General features: G+C 42.2%; 1 protein-coding gene across 1 annotated transcript in view; it reads right to left on the reverse strand.

Annotated features, from left to right (window-relative positions):
• The window catches only part of LOC134672405 (neuropeptide CCHamide-2 receptor-like), a 52,654-nt gene that overhangs the window by 15,185 nt on the left and 16,199 nt on the right, over positions 1-21,270 (reverse strand). The window contains exons 2-4 of the mRNA XM_063530288.1: positions 16,182-16,401; positions 11,333-11,496; positions 119-312 (exon numbers count right to left, since the gene is read on the reverse strand). Of these exons, the coding sequence (XP_063386358.1) occupies positions 119-312; positions 11,333-11,496; positions 16,182-16,401 (578 nt within the window). The remainder of the gene's footprint in view (positions 1-118; positions 313-11,332; positions 11,497-16,181; positions 16,402-21,270) is intronic.

A 21,270-nucleotide genomic window follows, 5' to 3' on the forward strand; every position in this document is an offset into this window, starting at 1 on the left:
GCGTAGACGTGGCCTACGGTGGAGCGAGCTCGCCTAGAAAGTGCCTGTTCACTCTCTCGGTTTGCCAATTACGTTATTTATTTAAAAGTTCAAATCCCAATGAACTCTGTAAACTCACCTATAACAAAAATGAGGACCATACAAGCAACCGATTTCCTAGCCTTCGCCTGGGCTTCCCCCTGCCCGCCGTGCAGGGCTCCCGGCATCTCTCGTGTGCTGGCCAACAACCGCTGCGCCATTAGGGAGTAGAAGAAGGAAATCACCAGTAGGGGGAGACCGTAGTAGATGATGGCTTTGGCTAGTGTCATCCATCTGTAAGAAGGTGTATAATGAGAATAGATAACATACATAGGAGTACTAATTGGACATCTATTTCGACACGACATGTTCCTAAAGTGTTCTTTAGGATATGATGGTCATGGAATATATGTATGTAGGTGTATGATGTTCATAGAAGGACAAATAGAAGGAAGGAGAGAATGAGAAAGACCGATAATAAGTTATTTCAACCAAATAAAAGAAAAGGTTCAGGTCGTGTCATACCAGAAGGTTGGCAGAGGACCGGACGAGTTGGAGATTGCTCCACCGATAAGAGCACAGCTCTTAAATATCATCATCATCATCATCATCATCATCATCATCATAATCATCATCACCATCATCATCATCATCATCATCATCTTAAATATAAAGAAAAGAAGAACATACATAGGTATATCACACGTCGCGCGCTCAATCTGTAAAGAAGGTACAGTGGGTGCCAGTGTCTTTTTAGTCTGATTGTTTTACACGAAGAGACAATAAAGACAAAACCCCTTTTTAGTAATTAAAAAACCGGGCAAGTGCGAGTCGGACTCGCGCACGAAGGGTTCCGTACCATAATGCAAAAAAAAAAACAAAAAAAAGCAAAAAAAAACGGTCACCCATCCAAGTACTGACCCCTCCCGACGTTGCTTAACTTTGGTCAAAAATCACGTTTGTTGTATGGGAACCCCATTTAAATCTTTATTTTATTCTGTTTTTAGTATTTGTTGTTATAGCGGCAACAGAAATACATCATCTGTGAAAATTTCAACTGTCTAGCTATCACGGTTCGTGAGATACAGCCTGGTGACAGACGGACGGACGGACAGCGAAGTCTTAGTAATAGGGTCCCGTTTTACCCTTTGGGTACGGAACCCTAAAAATGGTAAATACTTTAGACGCGTAGTCTGATCCACTACTTTTGTTGCTGACTGTACAAACACTTCATTTTAAAACACTAATAAAGCTTAAAGTTGTGCAATTAACAAATATTTAAGTCATAAATACCTTCTAAAGGTACGCCTTTGACTCAACTTTACGTCACATTATGCTTTTATGCTAAACTTTATCACACGATAGCATAGAGTCCTAGAGAAGTCCAGAGATTATTAGTTTGCCACTCGTGCTTAATGCTGAACCTCAAACTATTATAAAAGAGTCGTACCAAAAGTTTTGGATTTCTATAAGCTGCTTGCTTTCATATTAAATCCTTAGACGTCTTGGTACCTAGTAGTAGTAAACTCTTTATTGTACAAAAAGACATATTAAAAATAACATAATTGTGACGTCCCACGGGTAAAGGTACCTTATGGCGGTTGGCGCTTACGCTATTTATTAACGCCGCTCCAATATTATTGCGGCGCTATGCGACCGCCATAAGGTACCTTTTGCCGTGGAACATCACAATTATAATTAGTAAAAAGTACAAAGGCGAACTTATTCCTTTGAGGAATCTCTTCCAGTTAACCTAGTTAACCGTTTATAAAAAATAAACGTCTTACGGTCTCATTACTCATTTCTCGTAATTCACAAATAATATTTTTCCTATACAAACATTTAATAGTTATTTTCTCAAACATGCAATGCAATATTGATGTTATGTTCCTTATAATAGGCTGCGAAGTATGACGTTTCAGGTGCGGCTAGGACAAGAGGTCGTTAATGGAATTTCATACAAATCTTGCAGGCCTAGGCCGGCAAAGTCCTCTTTTTTAATTTTCATTTCACAGATATTTGTGACACAGCATCGTGGCATTCATCCATTAAAAAAAAACTAGAGGCAGTATTTGCTTTATGGTTCGTAATGACCATAGACATAATATATATATAGACGGTGTCTCAGCGAGCTGTCACTGTTGCCACTTTTGATTAGTGTACGATTAACAATGAGGCCCACGTTGCTGTAGCCATGTCGATAAAGTCATATCGATAAACTATCGACATTTCTTGCAATTTTAATTTTACTTCAAAGGCTTAACGATACCTAAAATGACCAAAAACGCTTTTATTCTTTATTGTGGTTATCAGATCACAATTTTATAGTCACGCCCCAGCAGGGAACCAAGGGAAAGTTCAGATATTTAATTAAAATACATAAATACCTCCTAAAATAGGTGTTCCGCAATAATTGAATTATATTATTATATTATAATATATTCATTATCCATTAGCATTTCAATTATGTTTATGTTTAACGAAGATATTGAAGCTTCAATTAATCGCTATTTCGTTCCGCTGTGTAGCGTTTATCGATATATAACATGATTAAAATCGACTTTTCACATCCCTAAAAGAGCACACATATACGCTTTTACGCACACATACACAGCCTGGGCGCATCAAGAAAGGCAACACTTGATTTGAAGTCCACCTTGTCAACAGTATGGTTGTCCTTTTTTGACAAACGGCATTTTAAAAGAGCGAGGAGAGAGAAATGATACTAGTTGCTGCGTCGTGAAAGAGAACAGAAAAGGTTGGGCCCTTGGTAATGACACTCTGCCACTACGCCTATAAAAAAAAAACAAAAAACAATGTTTGCTATAATTTGCAGTTTTATTTGTATAAAATCAACATTAATTTAATAAATAATACATTATTAACCAAATTTTATTATTTTAAATTATAAATTTAACTACACAAATAAAAATATTTAAAATATTTCATCTAAACGTTAGCGGTAAAAAGGTCTACTCAAACACGCGTAGTTATTTTTTTTAAATTGTTATGGAGGCAAAGTTGAACAATTTTCATTCTGTTTTATTGGATTTATGGTGCGTTGTTGATTTTTTTACTTTAATATGAGTTCTGACGAAATAATGAAATTAATATTAATTGTAATCGTAGGTGTTGGAATTGGCAGCGTAAGCAGAATTGATTTTATATAACTTGCTGCCTCTGCCGCCAAGTCAAAGACGAAGTATGTATGTATATGGTTGCTTATGGCAATTTTATTATTTGAGAAAAAAAGAAAAATGGCTTACAGTTTATTAGAAACAATTTTGTGGCATATTTTAAATGAATGTAACTACAAATTCGTCAACACTGTGGAAATTATACTTATTTACTCCATGCATAAAGCAACGATGTATGTGAAACATGATATCAACATGAAAGACTATGTAAACTTATAGACGAAAACGACAGTCAGACGGATACAAGGCGAAAAAATCAAAGATACATGAAAATATACGGGTAGTAAAAATACACGACGTGTAAAACATACGCGTGATAATGATATAGGTACGTGTTGGTTATATTTTGGGTGTAGTTTACTTTTAGTTTTTTCTATATAAAACTTGGGTTTCGTGGATTTTTTATTTTATTTATTTCATTGCATGTTTGAGAAAAGCACTATACATACCTCGGCGGGAAATGGGGTTGCCCGCGCTCAGACCTATCCGGCCTCGCTTCGCTCGGCCGTCTATATGTCTTCGGCCGGCAACCCCTTTCGTCCCGGCCTCTGTAGTAATGTACTATTGTTTTACAAGGGGGCAAAGTTGTTGTTTAACCGCTCGTGCTAATATTAATACCCAAGCAAGCGAAGGATTCCAAAATTGAACCACAAGCGTAGCGAGTGGTTCGAAAAATGGAATCTTGAGCGTTGTTTTCACCACACCAACCCGAAGCAAATATTAAATGTAAAATATCAAACAAAATCAAATCCAAATGAATGTTATTAAATATTTATCACCAAAATCATCATTTAAAAGTCAATTCTACCAGCAAACATAAGAAAACAACTCAAAATTTGCATTTGATTACTTTGCATGTGGATAAAATGCAACTTTGCTATTCGTTTTTGAAGTGCAAAGTAATTCTTTCCGAGCTGGTGTGGTGAAAAAAAAATTGTCACACCTCGAGACAATAGTTAACAGCTTAGTGTGCATATAAGTTGATAAAGTGAGGATTTATCACACGAGTTTAATGGAAAGTGACTTAATGCGGACAAGGGTATAATCAGAAAATTACCACAGAAGAGACGAGAACCTAATTAACATGCATGACCCAATTACTTAGTCCAGTCATTCTGACCAGTCATTGTGACAAGGCGAATTACCCTCTTTAATATAACCTCCTCTTCCTAACAAAAGGGAGTTCTTCGGGCCCTGTAGAATTCATTTATTAAATTTTTTCTCGTATTTATTTACTCACCTGTGTTTGGATTGACAACCTACATATGTTTAAAAGTACTTTTCAGCTCGATCGGTTTAGAAGTTTCTGAGCAAATTGCGACAGACGGACAAACAGAGAGACACGAGTGATCTTTTAAGGGTTCAGTTTTGTCCTTGTGAAGTACGGAACCCTATAAAAGTTGATTGCCATGATAACCCAATTTTTTTTAGTTTACTAGCCTATCCTAAGCCTATAGCTTAGGCTATTATAGCCTAGTGTGTGTTAATGTGACATTCAAATCTAGGATATACAGCCGTATTCGAACAATGAGATACGTCAAATAGATATAGAAACGATATGGATAGAATATGTCAGTGTCAAACAAGTGTCAAAATTGACTTTTCTTCAAACAAAAATGTCACTTATGACACTGATATATATGTCAGTGTCCGATCCATATCGTTTCAATATCTAGTATTTTGACGTATCTTATTGTTTGAATACGGCTGTTCTCTTTCTAAGCATCAAAACTGCAATTTAATCAAGCCCGTAGGCCACTATAACGCTGGTCCTCACGGCATTCGCGGGTTAACAGCGTGAAATTGACTGATCCCAGTACAATGGCGGTGAATCAATCTCAGGCTCTCGGATACGGACAAGTGGAGGATTAGCTAGATACATTCACGCTCGTGTACCTATAATACCACTGCAGTGTTTCCACGTTAAGTGGGTGCACTTATATTAGCTATGTGCGAAGTGCGTGCGTAAGTGACGACCACGCATAGTGTTGGAATATGCATAGGTAGATGATTATTTTTAATTCTCATTGCTTAGTTTTCTGTATTTTTTTTTGATTTTTCTAAACATTCACTAATTCACTAGATCTTTCAATCCTAAAAGGTGAAAGAAAGGAAAATTATGAAAAGTTTTTCCTATGGTAATATGTATATAAATCTTTGAGACACTTTTTTTTTCAATGGTGATAGAAAGCGCTCGTGCTGATCCTGGTTAAAATGACATAAAATTGTCAGAAACTTAATAAAAAAGTGAATTTTGTTTCAGGAATCATCGGATTTCGACTATATTCGTTTTATTATAATGTCAATAGAAAAACTTTATGGTTCTTTAAGGTAACGTTCTCTATTTGACAGCTGTCAGATAATAAAGTTGTACCCTTATTTATGCAAATAAATATTTTTGATTTGATTAGATTTTTTGATTTGTGACAGTGTAAGAGACAGACAGGGCGAATGGTCTGGTTCAGGGACCGGAATCGCTTTTTTGCAAAAACTTCGAAATAACCTTGTACTTATTTCAAATTATTTTAAACTACAAACAATAAATACCGGTATCCAATCCCTGGTCTGATTAACCATTTCCATTTTTTACGAAAGGCGCGAAATTCATTATATGGCCCACTAACCTTTACGCCTAAATTTTTTTAAATTTCCCGCCCTACTTGTTTGCTCAAATTATTGGGCCAGGAATTCCAGGCTATAAAAGTAAAATCGAGTCTTTTTCTTATCCACCTAGGACTGAAGTTATTAAGGAGTATATTCATGTACGTAATGTATCTAAAGATTTAGCACGAGTGACTTATTTGGTATTGTGATTTGATTTATAAGGTAAGCCAGACGAAAGAATGTCACGAAAAGAGGACGTCAATAGAAAAAAACCTGGCAAGTGCGAGTCGGACTCGCGCACGAAGGGTTCCGTACCATAATGCAAAAAAGAGCAAAAAAAAACGGTCACCAAGTACTGACCCCGCCCGACGTTGCTTAACTTCGGTCAAAAATCACGTTTGTTGTATGGGAGCCCCACTTAAATCTTTATTTTTAATTTTTTTTAGTATTTGTTGTTATAGCGGCAATAGAAATACATCATCTGTGAAAATTTCAACTGTCTAGCTATCACGGTTCGTGAGATACAGCCTGGTGACAGACGGACGGACGGACGGACGGACGGACGGATGGACGGATGGACGGACGGACAGCAGTCTTAGTAATAGGGTCCCGTTTTACCCTTTGGGTACGGAACCCTAAAAATAAAATATGACACAAAAAGCCCGAGGGATCAATGACAGATTGCTTAAATTCCATCATATTTGCGCATTAAGCCAGGAGAGCACATTTATTTATCACTGAACATTTCAAAGTGATAGGAAAAGATAGGTAAAAAATAAGGACTGGCAATATATATTTCTTTTTTTGTTGCAGCGAACGTCGTCATGTATTTTGTACCTTTTGACCACCGCCTGTTATTAATAACATAGGTTATGATGAGAGGGCGTGGATGGCGTGGTAAATATGGGATTTGTATATATAATAATGTATTATATAGCGCCTTAAATATATTATTTATGTACTTAACTGAAACGGTACGCAACTATTTTATGGATGTTCATGTGTATTAGCGCTTAATTTATGAACATTAAGTTTCGGGAAAATTCATTCTACAGTATACCCTGATTCGTGTATTAACAATCTTTAAGGGGACAAATAAAAAAAATCTGTTAAATGGAACTTTAAAAAAACATAAATAACGGCTTTAATATTCACTTGTAGGATAGGTAGGAGACGAAAAGCTTCTGATGGTATTAAATTTCATACTCTGCCTCACGCTCAATGTGTAAGTCGATGCCTTTCTGTGATAAATATTGCACGGAAAATATTTAGCGGGAAATTGGATTTCCGGTGCGCTCCTTAGTGATACCAAAGAGAATAGTATAGAGGGCTACTGCCAAAGTAAATTTTGTAGTCACGGTACATTTACTGCCATCTATTGACACACGATTAAAACTTAAAATAAAATTGAAAATGTATAAATTAATCAAAATGTGTTTTTCTTTGACTTTATTTATCTTATACGGAGTTATATATATTTCTGGTGATACTTATCAAAGATTTGTTTGCCAAAAAATGAGTCAATAGGTACTGATCTTTCTAAAATTGATTGCGTTTCAAGAAATTATATTTTATCATACCACAAAAACAAAGAAAAGGTTAACAAAATAGAGACGGGTTGAATAGAGAGATTATACCTAACTATTATTAATAGCCTTTTTTATGCAACTCTATGTTTACGACAAGTGTGTCAACCCTAAAAGAATTACAGGCTACGCCGAATATTTTTTTTTAACTTTAGTACGTTAAAAAAATACTCAAGCCTTATTATCCTTACTAACTCGTATTTGTTGCAAACAATATCAAGCAAATAGAGGTAGGTATGGTAGAATGCATTGTGCCACAATGTTATCTAACTTTTATGAAGGTAATTTTAACAGCGCATCTAAACAAAATTTGCAAACTCTAAACCACATGAGCACTTGTGCATTCAAAATTATGCATTTGATTCATAACGCCAGTTTCAAATTTGGTTACAAAATTGGATGAAATATTGTCAATTTAAAATGCAGTTTCACTGAGCTGTAATACCTAAACTCGCATTTTGACCAGCATCTATTCATTGTCACAAATTCAATACCCGGCTAATCTGAAATCATTCCTAACCAAGTATAATAAAGTTGCAATAGGGATGGAGCATTAGAAACGACAGACTTTGATTCTCATTTCTCCATCTTTGATTAATGGAGTTGCTTCTATATAGACTTTTATTTGAACATCATAAAAATAAGATAATATATTGACAACATAAGAAAAATGATCAAGTTCTAAAGATATTTTATTGTATTGCTCATTCATCCAGGATGATTGGGTTTGCTGTAGTTGACGTTAGAAATGTTGCTTGACTGACCTTACTACTTTTAGTAGGTACGGCATTATACTTACTTTACTCTTTGGGTACGGCTATGTACTTAAATAGTAGAATTTTTCAAAGTTCAGTAAAATATTTCTACTTGATTAATGACCACTGACTTGATATTAATTTTTATGCTTATTATAATATACATGATTCTCACATAAAATTTGATCGATTGGCATCGTAAAATATTTGTTGCGTTTTAAAAGTAAAGTAGTAAGCATTTGTGATTAAAATCCAGGATCATTTGCCACAAATACTAAAACGCGGCCCGATTCGAACTTTAAGATACGTCAGTTAATATATTTAGAAACTATATGGATTAGATGTGTCAGTGTCGAAAGTAACGTTTTTGTTTAACCCTTAATAGGGCACCGGTCATATATTTACCACTTCGTTCTGTCAGGCACAGATTAAACACAATTTGACTTATCTGGTGGTTTGATAGGTTTATGAACGCATACATAACCTGTCATTCATAAAAAAAATATATTGGCAACACTGTGAAGTGTCAAACGTAGGTTCTGTACCTGCTAAGCAGAAAATTTGAAAGTCAAACGATTTTTATGGTGTTTAGCGAATATTTGTTATCAAAGTGTTCTAACAAGATTCCGGTAGGTGGTTTTTGTTGTTTTTATGTAGTAATTTGTTATTTTATCTAGCTCATCACGTATTATCCACCCTAAAATACATATTTCCAAGGTTTGGGAAGATAGCTCCAAGTTGGTGGTAAATATTTTACCAGTGCCCGTTACGGTCATAAAAGTACGGATCCATTTTATTTTTTTAAATTGTTTTGAGCAAATATGTTTAGAAAAAAGAAGTAGAATGACAAAGATATTCAAGAAATAATTGATAATGATCTTTCCAGCCTTGAGAGTAACTCAAATGATGACATGGGGTACATTTCTAATTTCGTTAATGAGTATAATTATGACAACTATGTTTTGCGAAGGCTATCAAAATTTTTGAGTTCAGAGGCTGACGAATATCATTGTGTTGATACTAGATATGGTTATATAGAGGTAGACGATGTGACAATAAGCGAAAATACCTCACGAAATGCTTTAGATACTGGTGAACATGGGAAGAAACCATGTGATGGGGCCCTTTAATTGGTCTTCCAAAGATATTTTGGGATTAGTTTACTACGTAACCATGGAAATAGTGTACTCACAAGACCTGTTACTCCTTTAAATCATGTGCTGACCCCTATTGCTTCATATAACCCTATTGAGACAACTGATCCTCAACCCAGCAAAGAAATACCAGTAGGTATTGTTGTGCAAAATGAAATAAAAAATGTCGTAGTTTCCTTTCCATGTTCAAAGCAGATATTACCTCCGGTCATAAATCAATGTATACCTCAAAATATGGACCTAACTAGGTTTCGTCGTCTATAACCAGCTCAAGAATGGCCTTCCGATTTCCCAGCACATAGTTTGATAGTCCAATAGCATTTACTCACAAAACACAACCTGTCAGTTTCTTTGACCATTTTTTCCTGACGCGGTCTGCGAACTTATTGTAGAACAAAGATACACTTACGCCATACAAAGGAAAGCTTTCCATGGGGTTCCAACAAATACAACAGAAATACGCGCGTTATTTGGTGTACTAGTTTTGATGGGACTCGATCCACTGCCTATTGCAATATTGCCACTTGTTTTGGTCTTCAGATCTATTTTACATAAACCCAGACATTTCTGAAGCGTTTACAGGTAAAAGATTTAAGAAACTGATAGAAAACGTTAACTTAAAACACAAACAGTCAGTTTCACCTGTCAGGAGAGTATTGCCTTATGTAGCAAGAACGGGCAACGGTAAAATACTAACCACTACCTAAAAACCATTAAAAGGTAACGGTCATATAGTTACCACCCGATTTTTCATGAAAACTCAGATCCTGAAAAAAATTTTTTTGGCTTCATGCTGATTGTGGCCACAATAAGTATCTAAATCACTTACATAACTTATTTTATTTCGAAATTTATATCTCTGCCCTATTAAGGGTTAAAGAAACGTCAAATTTGACATTAACATATCTAATTCATCTTGACGTATCTTAAAGTTCGTTTCGGTCAGAATAAAGCTGTAATAAATAGTTCATACTTGTGATAGTTCATCCACCCAGGAGGATATGGTGTGCAGTACACAATGGACATGTTGTTGTGGATCGGCACCGTCACCGTGTTGGAGAACACCGCGGCGGGCGTGGCGAATATGAGCGCTGCTGCCCATATGAAGTTTGCGCTTTCTAGAGGCAGCTTCCGACCGGCCTAGCCCAGTCAAGCGTAAGTCATCCTTAAAGCTGTACATACTTGTGATAGTTCATCCAGCCAGGAGGATAGGGTGTGCAGTACACGATGGACATGTTGTTGTGGATCGGCACCGTCACCGTGTTGGAGAACACCGCGGCGGGCGTGGCGAATATGAGCGCTGCTGCCCATATGAAGTTTGCGCTTTCTAGAGGCAGCTTCCGACCGGCCTAGCCCAGTCAAGCGTAAGTCATCCTTAAAGCTGTACATACTTGTGATAGTTCATCCAGCCAGGAGGATAGGGTGTGCAGTACACGATGGACATGTTGTTGTGGATCGGCACCGTCACCGTGTTGGAGAACACCGCGGCGGGCGTGGCGAATATGAGCGCTGCTGCCCATATGAAGTTTGCGCTTTCTAGAGGCAGCTTCCGACCGGCCTAGCCCAGTCAAGCGTAAGTCATCCTTAAAGCTGTACATACTTGTGATAGTTCATCCAGCCAGGAGGATAGGGTGTGCAGTACACGATGGACATGTTGTTGTGGATCGGCACCGTCACCGTGTTGGAGAACACCGCGGCGGGCGTGGCGAATATGAGCGCTGCTGCCCATATGAAGTTTGCGCTTTCTAGAGGCAGCTTCCGACCGGCCTAGCCCAGTCAAGCGTAAGTCATCCTTAAAGCTGTACATACTTGTGATAGTTCATCCAGCCAGGAGGATAGGGTGTGCAGTTCACGATGGACATGTTGTTGTGGATCGGCACCGTCACCGTGTTGGAGAACACCGCGGCGGGCGTGGCGAATATGAGCGCTGCTGCCCATATGAAGTTTGCGCTTTCTAGAGGCAGCTTCCGACCGGCCTAGCCCAGTCAAGCGTAAGTCATCCTTAAAGCTGTACATACTTGTGATAGTTCATCCAGCCAGGAGGATAGGGTGTGCAGTACACGATGGACATGTTGTTGTGGATCGGCACCGTCACCGTGTTGGAGAACACCGCGGCGGGCGTGGCGAATATGAGCGCTGCTGCCCATATGAAGGTTGCGCAGACCAGTGGTAGCTTCCGGAGCTGCAACAATAAGATAGAGCGGTATTTAGATTTTGAGAAAATGATTTGTTTTTAATAATGTAAATGCGAAAGTGTGTCTATCTTCCTGTCTTTTTGTCTCCTCTTCTACCTGTTACCTCTTCACGCTTAAACCGCTGAACGGATTTAGTTTAAATTTGACACACTTACTTAGAGACAGTTTGAGTCTCGGGGAAGGACATAGAATAAGTAGTTTTTATGGTGGAAGTCATCCCTAAAGAGGGTGAAAAGGGGGGTAGAAATGAGAAAATGAATGAATTGCCTTTTAATTGGTGTAAGCAATTATGCATATTATGCTTAAAATTATTGCCATTAAATTTTATTCAGGCGCTATACTTACACTAACTGCTGGAATTAATTCCACGCAGACGTAATAGCGGACAAAAGAAAGCTAGTTAATGATATTCCATAAAAGCAAGTACCAATAGTTAGCCTGTAGCAGAAAATATCGTTAGAATCAGAATAAGTAGGTACTCAGTTCCAGTTCGTTTTGCTTTTGATGGCCTACTCTCTTGGGTTAGATATAAAGTCATGCAATATCGCTATTTTCCGTATGAATAGTTTTCACGACGGTGACACTCGAGATGAGTATCAGACCGAGCAACCTTTGAGCGCGTCATTAAGTGCTCTGGACCATTATGGGTACCCTTATGAACGTTATATTATGCCGCCATTTTTATAGTCTTGGGATAAGTATTTTAGCGTTTTTATGTTGACACCGTACCGAGCCAGGATCGTGCATGTCAAAATATTTTTTTTGTTTCCGATGCTATTTTGACCGATGGGACCATTTTCCTGTCAGCGTTCAGGAATGGTTCGGATGATACGTGGTGGTGGAAGTAGCAACGTGTGTGTACATTTCGTGCCCCACACTGAATATAGGTACGTGTTGTTGCTTGGCGTTGATGATATTTTTTTACTTCATTGACGTGGCGGCGAAAAGGTTAATTTGTAGTACCTATGCCTCTTCCGCACTCATGAAATGTTCATATATGTGATGATTTCCCTTTTGCACACTTTAATTATTTTGAGCGTCAGCGTCATTCTAGATACTGTGCAGAATTAGCCTGGTCTTACTCTCGTAGGTCTTTCACAAATGGAATATAAAAATAATGAACAGCATGAAGATCAAATATAATTATTATTTATCATACTACCCAAATATTGAATAGGCACTTATGTCTCTAGTCAATTAATATGGTATCAAGTAGGTCCGCTGAAACTCAATTTTCAAGATACTGAATCAACTTCGTTTATTCTTCACATAAGCTTTTGAGAAGCTTTGCACGAGCAAAGTTTACTTTATCTTGTAGACATATAAAAGTATCTTTTAATACGCTTACCTACTTGTTGCAAACATAACGATTCGAGTTTGTGATTGTATAGGTGGGTGTATGCTTTGATAATAAACATATTGTTGAATTTATTACTCAAACACGATTATAATTACAGTGAAACCTGGTTAAGTGGGACCTGGATAAGTGAGAAACCTCTATAGCTGGGACTCATGGTGCGGTCCCGACACTTTAGCACTGAATTACCTCTGTTACTGAGAAAAAACGAACCTCTATAACTGGGATTCGTTGTTGTGATTTTATAGTCACATTTACCTCTATAATTGAGACAGAGAGTGTATTTTACCTCTTTTACTGAGACTATATTTATAAGATTACATTTTCCTAATTGTTCTTTAGAATTTTATAGGGAATTGACTTCTGTATCTGAGATAACGTCAATCTATGTCCTCTCTAACTTGGACTTCATTGAACAATTTACGTATTCTTACTAACTCTTAGTCTATCCACAAATTCCGCATTTGCCTAATTGTCTCTAAACAAATTCAAGTTTGATTTAGTTAATTTATGTAAGTAGTTAAAACTATCGAAACGAAAGCTGAAATTTTGATAAGTAACACGAAAAAATAAATTTTCATTTATTAAATTTCTAATACGCAATGAAGTCCGAATCAAATTTAATTTAATTTTGAAATATCTATCCTTTGGAGAATCATTCAAAATAAATTCAAAGAAATATTTAAACAGACTTAAAAAATATTTAGGGACCACGATTATTTCACCTTATTTATTTTTAAAGATAATTACTAAATACCTTATTAACCACCTCTATAACTGAAATATACTCTATTCTCACCTCTATTATTGGAATCCTCTGTAAATGAGACAGAAATTTATTTGTACCTGGCTAACTGGGAGCCTGGGTAAGTGAAAAACCTCTTTAAGTGAGACAAATTTGCTCGTCCCTTGAGATCCCACTTATCCAGGTTTCACTGTATATACCTACGCCGAATATTATTACATAGTACTCATATAATATTTATTCAGAATCTAACATTACAAAGTAAATTCTATAATTTATTGCTTGTATTATCATTACATAACAATATTTACCTAACACGTTTGCCTCCTCTAAAAATAGCCATTTCCTCGTTTGCAATGATAGTGAAACTATGCGATCACGTTTCTCGCCCGGGTTATGAGAGCAAATATCCATTTTATTCCTTTTATTTTAGATACAAAACGTGCAATTTACATAACACTAAAGTAAGACCTATATAATAGGTCCCATAATAAGATCAAATTTATATAAGCACCTCGGTTAAAGTAGTTTTATTATTGAAACCCACACGTCAACAAAACACCTTTATTTTCAAATAGTTTCCAATACAGAAACCGACCGAAAGTTCAAGTTTTACGTATCCTGTCAGTGCCCTAACGTGGTTTACCGCAGCCATAGTCGTTAGCGTCTGCGTAAACTCGAGGGTAAGGATAAATACGGAGTTAGATAATAATCTAAACAAGTCTCGGGTCAATCAGGTAACTAAAGTCCTTAACACGTTCGCGGACGCTCAGTCACACCAGTTGGACACCTAAATTTTGTATGGAAATATTGGGACTGTTATAGCATTCCTGTCACTACAAATATATCTTTTAGGTTTGTATATGACGCGTAATGCTATGCAAGGCGAATGCTATGCAATCCGCGTCAATATGAAGTATATTTTTTATACGCTATGTGACAACAAATGCTATACAATTCGGATGCATAAGCATGTCTGTCATATGACGTAGTTAAGATGGGATTTTATATGACATCGCATGTTATAGCATTCATACATCGTGCTCGATGGACTTGATGGCTGAGACTTCTGACTTCCTAAGGGCGCGATTTTTGCTCTAAAGACTCATTTGCTGACCTCTTCAAACAATTTTCTTCTTCTGTTTTGTTCCCTCTTTGCTTATCATTGTAATATTGAGTCCATCTCATACATGCCCCATGCCAAGCACGTTCGCTGTTCATTCGACCTCAAATTATGTGATACTACCTACAAATTATGCGTTGGAGACCGGCTCTAATCTAAAGGCCCAGTCATGGGTCTCATAGCATGTTGTAGAGAGCCGAGTTGCAATGTTGAGCTCTCTTAAAATGAGAGGTTTGTTCTTCTAGCTGTCCAAGGTATACGCAGCATTTTACGCCAACACTACTTCTCAAAAGTGTCAATATGTACCGCATTACACTTTTTCAGTTCCCTGTAACGCACCGCCGCGTTAAGTTCTGGACGTAAAGCGTCCACCACTTTTCCTGCCAAGCGATGATTCACCCAACTTTATATTCTTTTTCGGATGCATCTGCACCAAATACAAGGCATGAAATATACACAGAATGATACCACAAATGCGTGTCCTAAGGTGCTTACCTTGTGGGAGGTGATCATCGAGCGCCAACAGGCTATAATTCACAATTATATGACCAAAACTATGACTAGTAACGTAATTATTTCAATAATAGGTATACACATTCATGCCTCACTTTTTCACATTAATCGTTATCAAAATTTTACTGTTATAGTGTAATTAACAGCAAGTAAACACGTTTGTTTATTAAAACACAATGAAAAACTTAAAGAAATTGTAAGAAAAACATTAATTACGATTTTATAAAAATACGTCAAAATCGCTATCGCGCACGAAATTGACCCAAATTACATGTGTCCACTCCCAGACGCACCTGCCGGGCTACTAAGGGAGCTGCCATACAAAGACGAATGCTATAGCATCCGCGTCACAGAAAGGGGGGCCAATTTGGAGACGTCACAGGATAATTTTTAACTTCGATAAAACTATGTAATATGGCAGTACGCATTATTTGACTCTGGTGACTGGTAGAGGAAAAGTTGATGAATAATATTATACTGTGGTTAAGCGGATTGATAAGCATTTCAACGAAGAAATTTAAAAAGAATAACGGATGCAATAGCAGGCGCGTCACCAGGAGGAGTACAAAAACGGATGCTATGCAATCCGCGTCCGCGAACGTGTTAAGTACAACTATCGTCCAGTTTTTAACGTTGATTCTTAGCGAGCCTTTATAATTTGTACTCTTTTCACGCGTTTCTGATCCAGCCCTCGTCTTCCCATCTCATTTTTTGTCCACCATCAATCCTTTTTCCGTCATTTATGTAAGGTCAGGTGCATTACATTTATTTTGGAGCCTACATACACTAATGTTCTTCTACATATACTCAACATAATTTGAAAAATACTTATACATACATATTTTATTGGAACATGAATTTGGACCATAGTTGTAAGTTGTGGACTAAAGTTAGCCGTTCGGAAATAATAGGCAACAATCATGGTTCAACGCACCTGTAATTTCCTAAAAGGGTTGACGATAGCGCAGTAACGCTCCGCCGAGAGCGCTGTCAGAGTGAACACCGACACTCCGATGCTGACATCCTTGGCTGCCTCAGAAATGCGGCAGATGAGCGCGCCCCATGGCCACGACTCCAGCGTGTAAATGATGGATACGAACGGCACGCAGATGAGAATCACTAGCAAGTCTGCTAGCGCCAGGGAGAATATGTATCTGTGGACAAAAATACGTGGGAAAATGATTGGACACTTAATACGACACGACTACTTCTTTAGTTTTAAAGTTCCTGGGGGGACAGGTAGGATGCAAGCTGGGTAGAGAAAAACCTAGACGCAGTTTTTTAGAACATGTGAGTGTTAGGCCCTATCTTAGTGTGTCGCAGCGGGGGTGCGCAGGGGAGGGGAGAGAGTGGACTGTAGAATTCTCATAGGTAGCAGAGGATGGAATGAAACACGCAGCTGGCTTATTTAGATGCAGGAGGGTCGAGGTTGGAGAGGTTCCTTTTTCTTCTTTTAGTTGTTTCCTGGTCGGCTGCTGGCTCTAGACTGACGCGGAGCGGGCTAGTCGCTTGCTTCTTTCATGCCTCCCGAAGGGAGGCATGAGATGCCTTCCCATCCCTTTTGGGGATTTTTGGCGGTCTCTAATCGCCACCCGTAACTACGGGTGGGTCTGTTTTGTGCCCTTATTCTAAGGGCGGTGGCTTCTGCGCCATGGCTAGCCGTGATGGCCTGTCATGGCTTTAGTTTCTTCTTTATAGCCTATCAGCGGCTTTGTGGCTGTGGGGCCTCGTAGCTGCTGTGGGCTGACTCCCTCTGCTTCTTGCGCCGGTGTCCCGGGGGGGGAGCTGGCGCTGTCGGCGGCTGTCCGGAGGGCGTGCGTGGAGCGGCGCAGTGCCCGCTGAGTGGCATCTTCTTCTTCTCCTTCTGGCACCCGCGCCCTGGGGGCGCTGGCGCTGACGGCGGTTGTCCGGGGGGCGTGCGTGGAGCGGCGCGATGCCCAGTGGGTGGCAGAGACGCGAGTGTGCGGCGCGCTCGGTCGTCTTGTTCGGGCGCAGCTGTGGAGCTGCGACGGTTGCGTGGGTGGGGCCGGTGTCCGCGTTAGCAGGTGCTGGCGCGGGAACCGGGGGTGCTGGTACAGAGGTTCCCAGCTTGGGGGCCTCTGTGTGTCCGGCGTCGTTGTTGTGGTGGTGGGGGCCCTTAGAAGGGCCTTTGTGGGGCTGCGGGGCGACTCCGGGGCTGGCACGGAGTTGCTGGTCCTTGGGCGGCGGCGGGATGTTGTCATCATCATCATCATCCTCTTCGCAGTCAGGCGGGCTGCGCTCCGGTCCCTCCTCAACTGCCGAAGGTCGAAGAGTGGTCGGGCGCTCATCCAGGTGGCGCTGTGGTTTGGTTTCTTCCAGGGACGGCTCCACTATCCCAGGGGCGAGCGCCGGGGGATATACCTCCATGTGCGGAGGTATATGACCGACTCTCTCCGGGCCGGCGACCCTGGATCGGTCACGATCGAGGTGCCCGCGAGGGGAAAGTCGGTCTGGGGCTACCCGCGGGAGGGGGGTCGGTGCGTGGGGGCGTCCAAGGGCTTCAATGAGTCCGTCGAAGTCGAAGTGCCACGGCTTTGTGGGGCCGCGGGCGGGTTCGGGAGTCCTGGTGTCGACGGGTACTTTGTAAAACTCGCGTTTCAAACTACCCACCCTATCCGAGGGGACCGGGGGGGTCGCGAGTTTTACTGTTGTGGCTGCGGGTGGATTGTAAAATCCGTTTTCTTGTCTACCCACCCGCCCCGGAGGGACGGGGGGGGACTTCGGTGGCTTCTTGTCCATGTGTGCGGGACCTGCGCGACGCGTCACCGTCGGACGACCCTGTTAGACAGGGCGACCATCGGTGGATGGGTTCAGGTCGCAGCTGGGCTTCCCCTCCGGCAGGGGCCGGGCGCGTTCCGGCTTCGATTTTCGCAGGAAAATCGTCGGCGGATATGCAGGTGCTGGTGAGGTGCGTCCGTGCGAGGTTCCGAGTGGCTCTCCCGCGGAGCGGGGCGATGTACCGGCTTTTATAACCACCTATTTTATGCGCCTCGTCCCCCGCTCCCCGCGGGGCGCGCATGCGCGGATCGTGAGAGATTGGCGCATGCGCGCAGGTTACCTATCTACCTATCTCTCTCTAATTAGGGAACCTCTCTTTCCTCGGCCCTCTGGCACTTATTTATTTATTTTATAAATACATTTTATTAAACCTACAAGTCTTATAAGCTATCCTACCTAATCTATTCTTATTAGGCTCTAGCCTATCTTAGTAAACTTATTGGAAAGGCGCAAAGTGTGTGTCGCCCTCGGCGTAATGAAAAGACAATAGGGTAATATTTTATTATTCACAAATTTGGATCTTAATCTAAATTATCTCTTAATGAATTTACTTATCTAATTACATTTGATGACTGGGACGCGCGTCGTGTACATTTCTCCCGCCGTCGCTTCGCGAACCTACTGGTAGCACGACGATCTTTTTTTTTTTTTTTTATTATGAATGGGCTTACTCATGGCCACAGACTAGCCGAGGCGTAGACGTGGCCTACGATGGAGCGAGCTCGCCCAGAAGGTGCCTGTTCACTCTTGATTTGAAGGTTGCCGGGTTATAAGAACACGGAAATATAGACGCCGGCAAGGAATTCCATTCCTTGGCAGTGCGCATAAGGAAAGTAGAAGCAAAGCGCTTCGTGCGAATTGGTGGAATATCTACCAAGTAAGGATGGAAACCGGCCGTGCGTCTAAAAGTCCGATGGTAGAATGGGGACGGTGGAATAAGCTCGTGTAGCTCTTGGGCACACTCCCCGAAGTCTTGGTCGGCCTCCTCAGCACGTGTCCCTTGCTCGTAGAGACGTCAACGACTCGAACTACGCCATCCTTGCCTGGGTACGTCTGCGTCACTATCCCACGCGGCCATGTGTTGCGGGGGAGGTTGGAGTCGCAGATGATCACGACGTCTCCGACGGCCGGGGTGACTCCTTCGTCGTAGGGCTCCCGCCGGTGTTGGAGTAGCGGCGCGTACTCGCGGACCCAGCGCTGCCAGAAAGTGTCGGCGAGCTGCTGGGCGCGCTTCCAGTGTTGTCGCGCGTTGGTGTCGCTCTCCTCGAAGGTGCCGGGTGCAGGTGAGTAGCAGTCCGGCCCTAACAGGATCATGTTCGGGGTCAGGGCCGGCGGGTCCTCTGGGTTAACGGCCACGTAGGTCAGCGGTCTTGAGTTGACGGTCGCCTCCGCCTCCGCCAGTAGGGTCTGTAGGGTCTCGTCGCTCGGGTACTTCTCGTGCAGCGTAGCCTTCATCGCTTCCTTGACGGTGCGCACCATACGTTCCCACACGCCCGCCATGAATGGGGCGGCGGGGGGAAGAAAGCGCCAGTTGATGCGGCGTGCGTGGGCGGCGTCTCTCATCGCCTCCGCCAGCTCTCGGTGTGCTCCTCTGAAGGCGGTCCCGTTGTCGCTCCACAGCTCTGTAGGGCACCCGCGCCGAGCAATAAAGCGGCGCAGTGCGTTGATGGCGGAGTCGGTGCTAAGTGAGACGACCATCTCCAGGTGTACGGCCCTCGACGTCATACAGGTGAACAGCGCGACGTACCTCTTCTCTCTATGGCGGCCCACTGTGACTTCTTGCGGCCCGTAGTAGTCTAGGCCTGTGTAGGTGAAGGGCCTAACGTGGTGTGCTAGGCGCGCCGCTGGCAGGTCACCCGTAGATGGCGCCGCGGGCTTCGCACGACGCAGTCGACACCGTGGGCACTGGGCGATCACTTGTTTCACTGTCGGCCTTATCTTCACTATGTGCACGCGCTGTCGTAGATCGTTGACCACTATTTCGGTGCCGCCGTGATGTAACTGTTCGTGGACGTGAGAAACATATAACTTCGTATAGTGATGTTTCCCGTGTAGCACTATAGGTCGCACTGTCTCTTCTTGTAAGTCGCCGGCCGCTATTCTGCCCCGTAGACGTATAATGTTGTCTTCGTCCATATATACGCTCAGCTTGGCTAGTCGGTCGTCCTTGTCTGGCGCGCGGCCGCTCGCTATGCGCCCTCTCTCTTTCTCGTAGCTATCTTCTTGTGAGGCGCGTATTAACAGCTTCTCGGCGGCACTTAGGTATTTGGCTTCTAACACCAAGTACTTTTTCTCCTCTGGCGGCGATGTGGCGGCGATCTTGCCTGGCACGCGTGTGTGAGTGGCGCGCTTATTCCAGGCTCCGTCTTGTGACTCGTTTGCGCGCGTTCGTTTGCGCCTGGCCGCCGCGACAAGTTGTGTCGCGGGCCGGGCGGGTTCACGGGGTCGAGGGCGCACGAGGTCGATGAACTGTAGCACGCGCGCGGTCGCTCGTAGTAGTCGCGTCCACTTGGAGAAGCGCTCGAACTTAGGTATAGCTGTGTGCTTATCTAGGGGCACGGCAGCTGTCGCGGCGCACGTCTCCTTTTCTTCACCGGTCACGGGAACTTCGACTTTATTCTCACGGGGCCAAGTCGATTCTTCATTGTACAGGAACGACGGGCCTACGAACCATCTGTGGCTCGTATCGAAGTCAGCTGGGGTGGCGCGGGTCGCGTCGTCGGCTACGTTGTGTGCTGTCGGTACCCATCTCCACTCGTTTTTCTTAGTGTGATCTTCTATCTCGGCGAGTCTGTGGGCCACGAACGTCTTGAATGTGCGAGGCTCGGCGCGTATCCATGCTAGCGCCGTGCGAGAGTCGCTCCAGTATGTTTTTGAAGCGATCTCGAAGTCGTGCTCTTCTATCACTGTTCTTGCTAGCCGTACGCCTAGGACGGCCGCTTGTAGCTCCAGTCTAGGTATGGAGATAGACTTCCTCGGTGTGACGCGGCTCTTGGCGGCGGCTAGGGCTATTTTCACTGACCCGTCGGCCCTCGTCATCCTCCAGTATACGGCGGCCGCGTATGCTTCTTCACTAGCGTCGACGAAGGTGTGCAGGTCGCGTACGGTGGCAGGCGTCGCGTCGTAGCATCTAGGTATTTTTAGGGTACCTAGATCTCGCAGTTGTTGTAGCCACTCGCTCCAGCGCTCGCGCAGCTCTTCTGGTATAGCTTCGTCCCAGCCCG

This window comes from Cydia fagiglandana, chromosome 17 (genome assembly GCF_963556715.1).
Source record: "Cydia fagiglandana chromosome 17, ilCydFagi1.1, whole genome shotgun sequence".
Taxonomy (NCBI): Eukaryota; Metazoa; Arthropoda; class Insecta; order Lepidoptera; family Tortricidae; genus Cydia; species Cydia fagiglandana.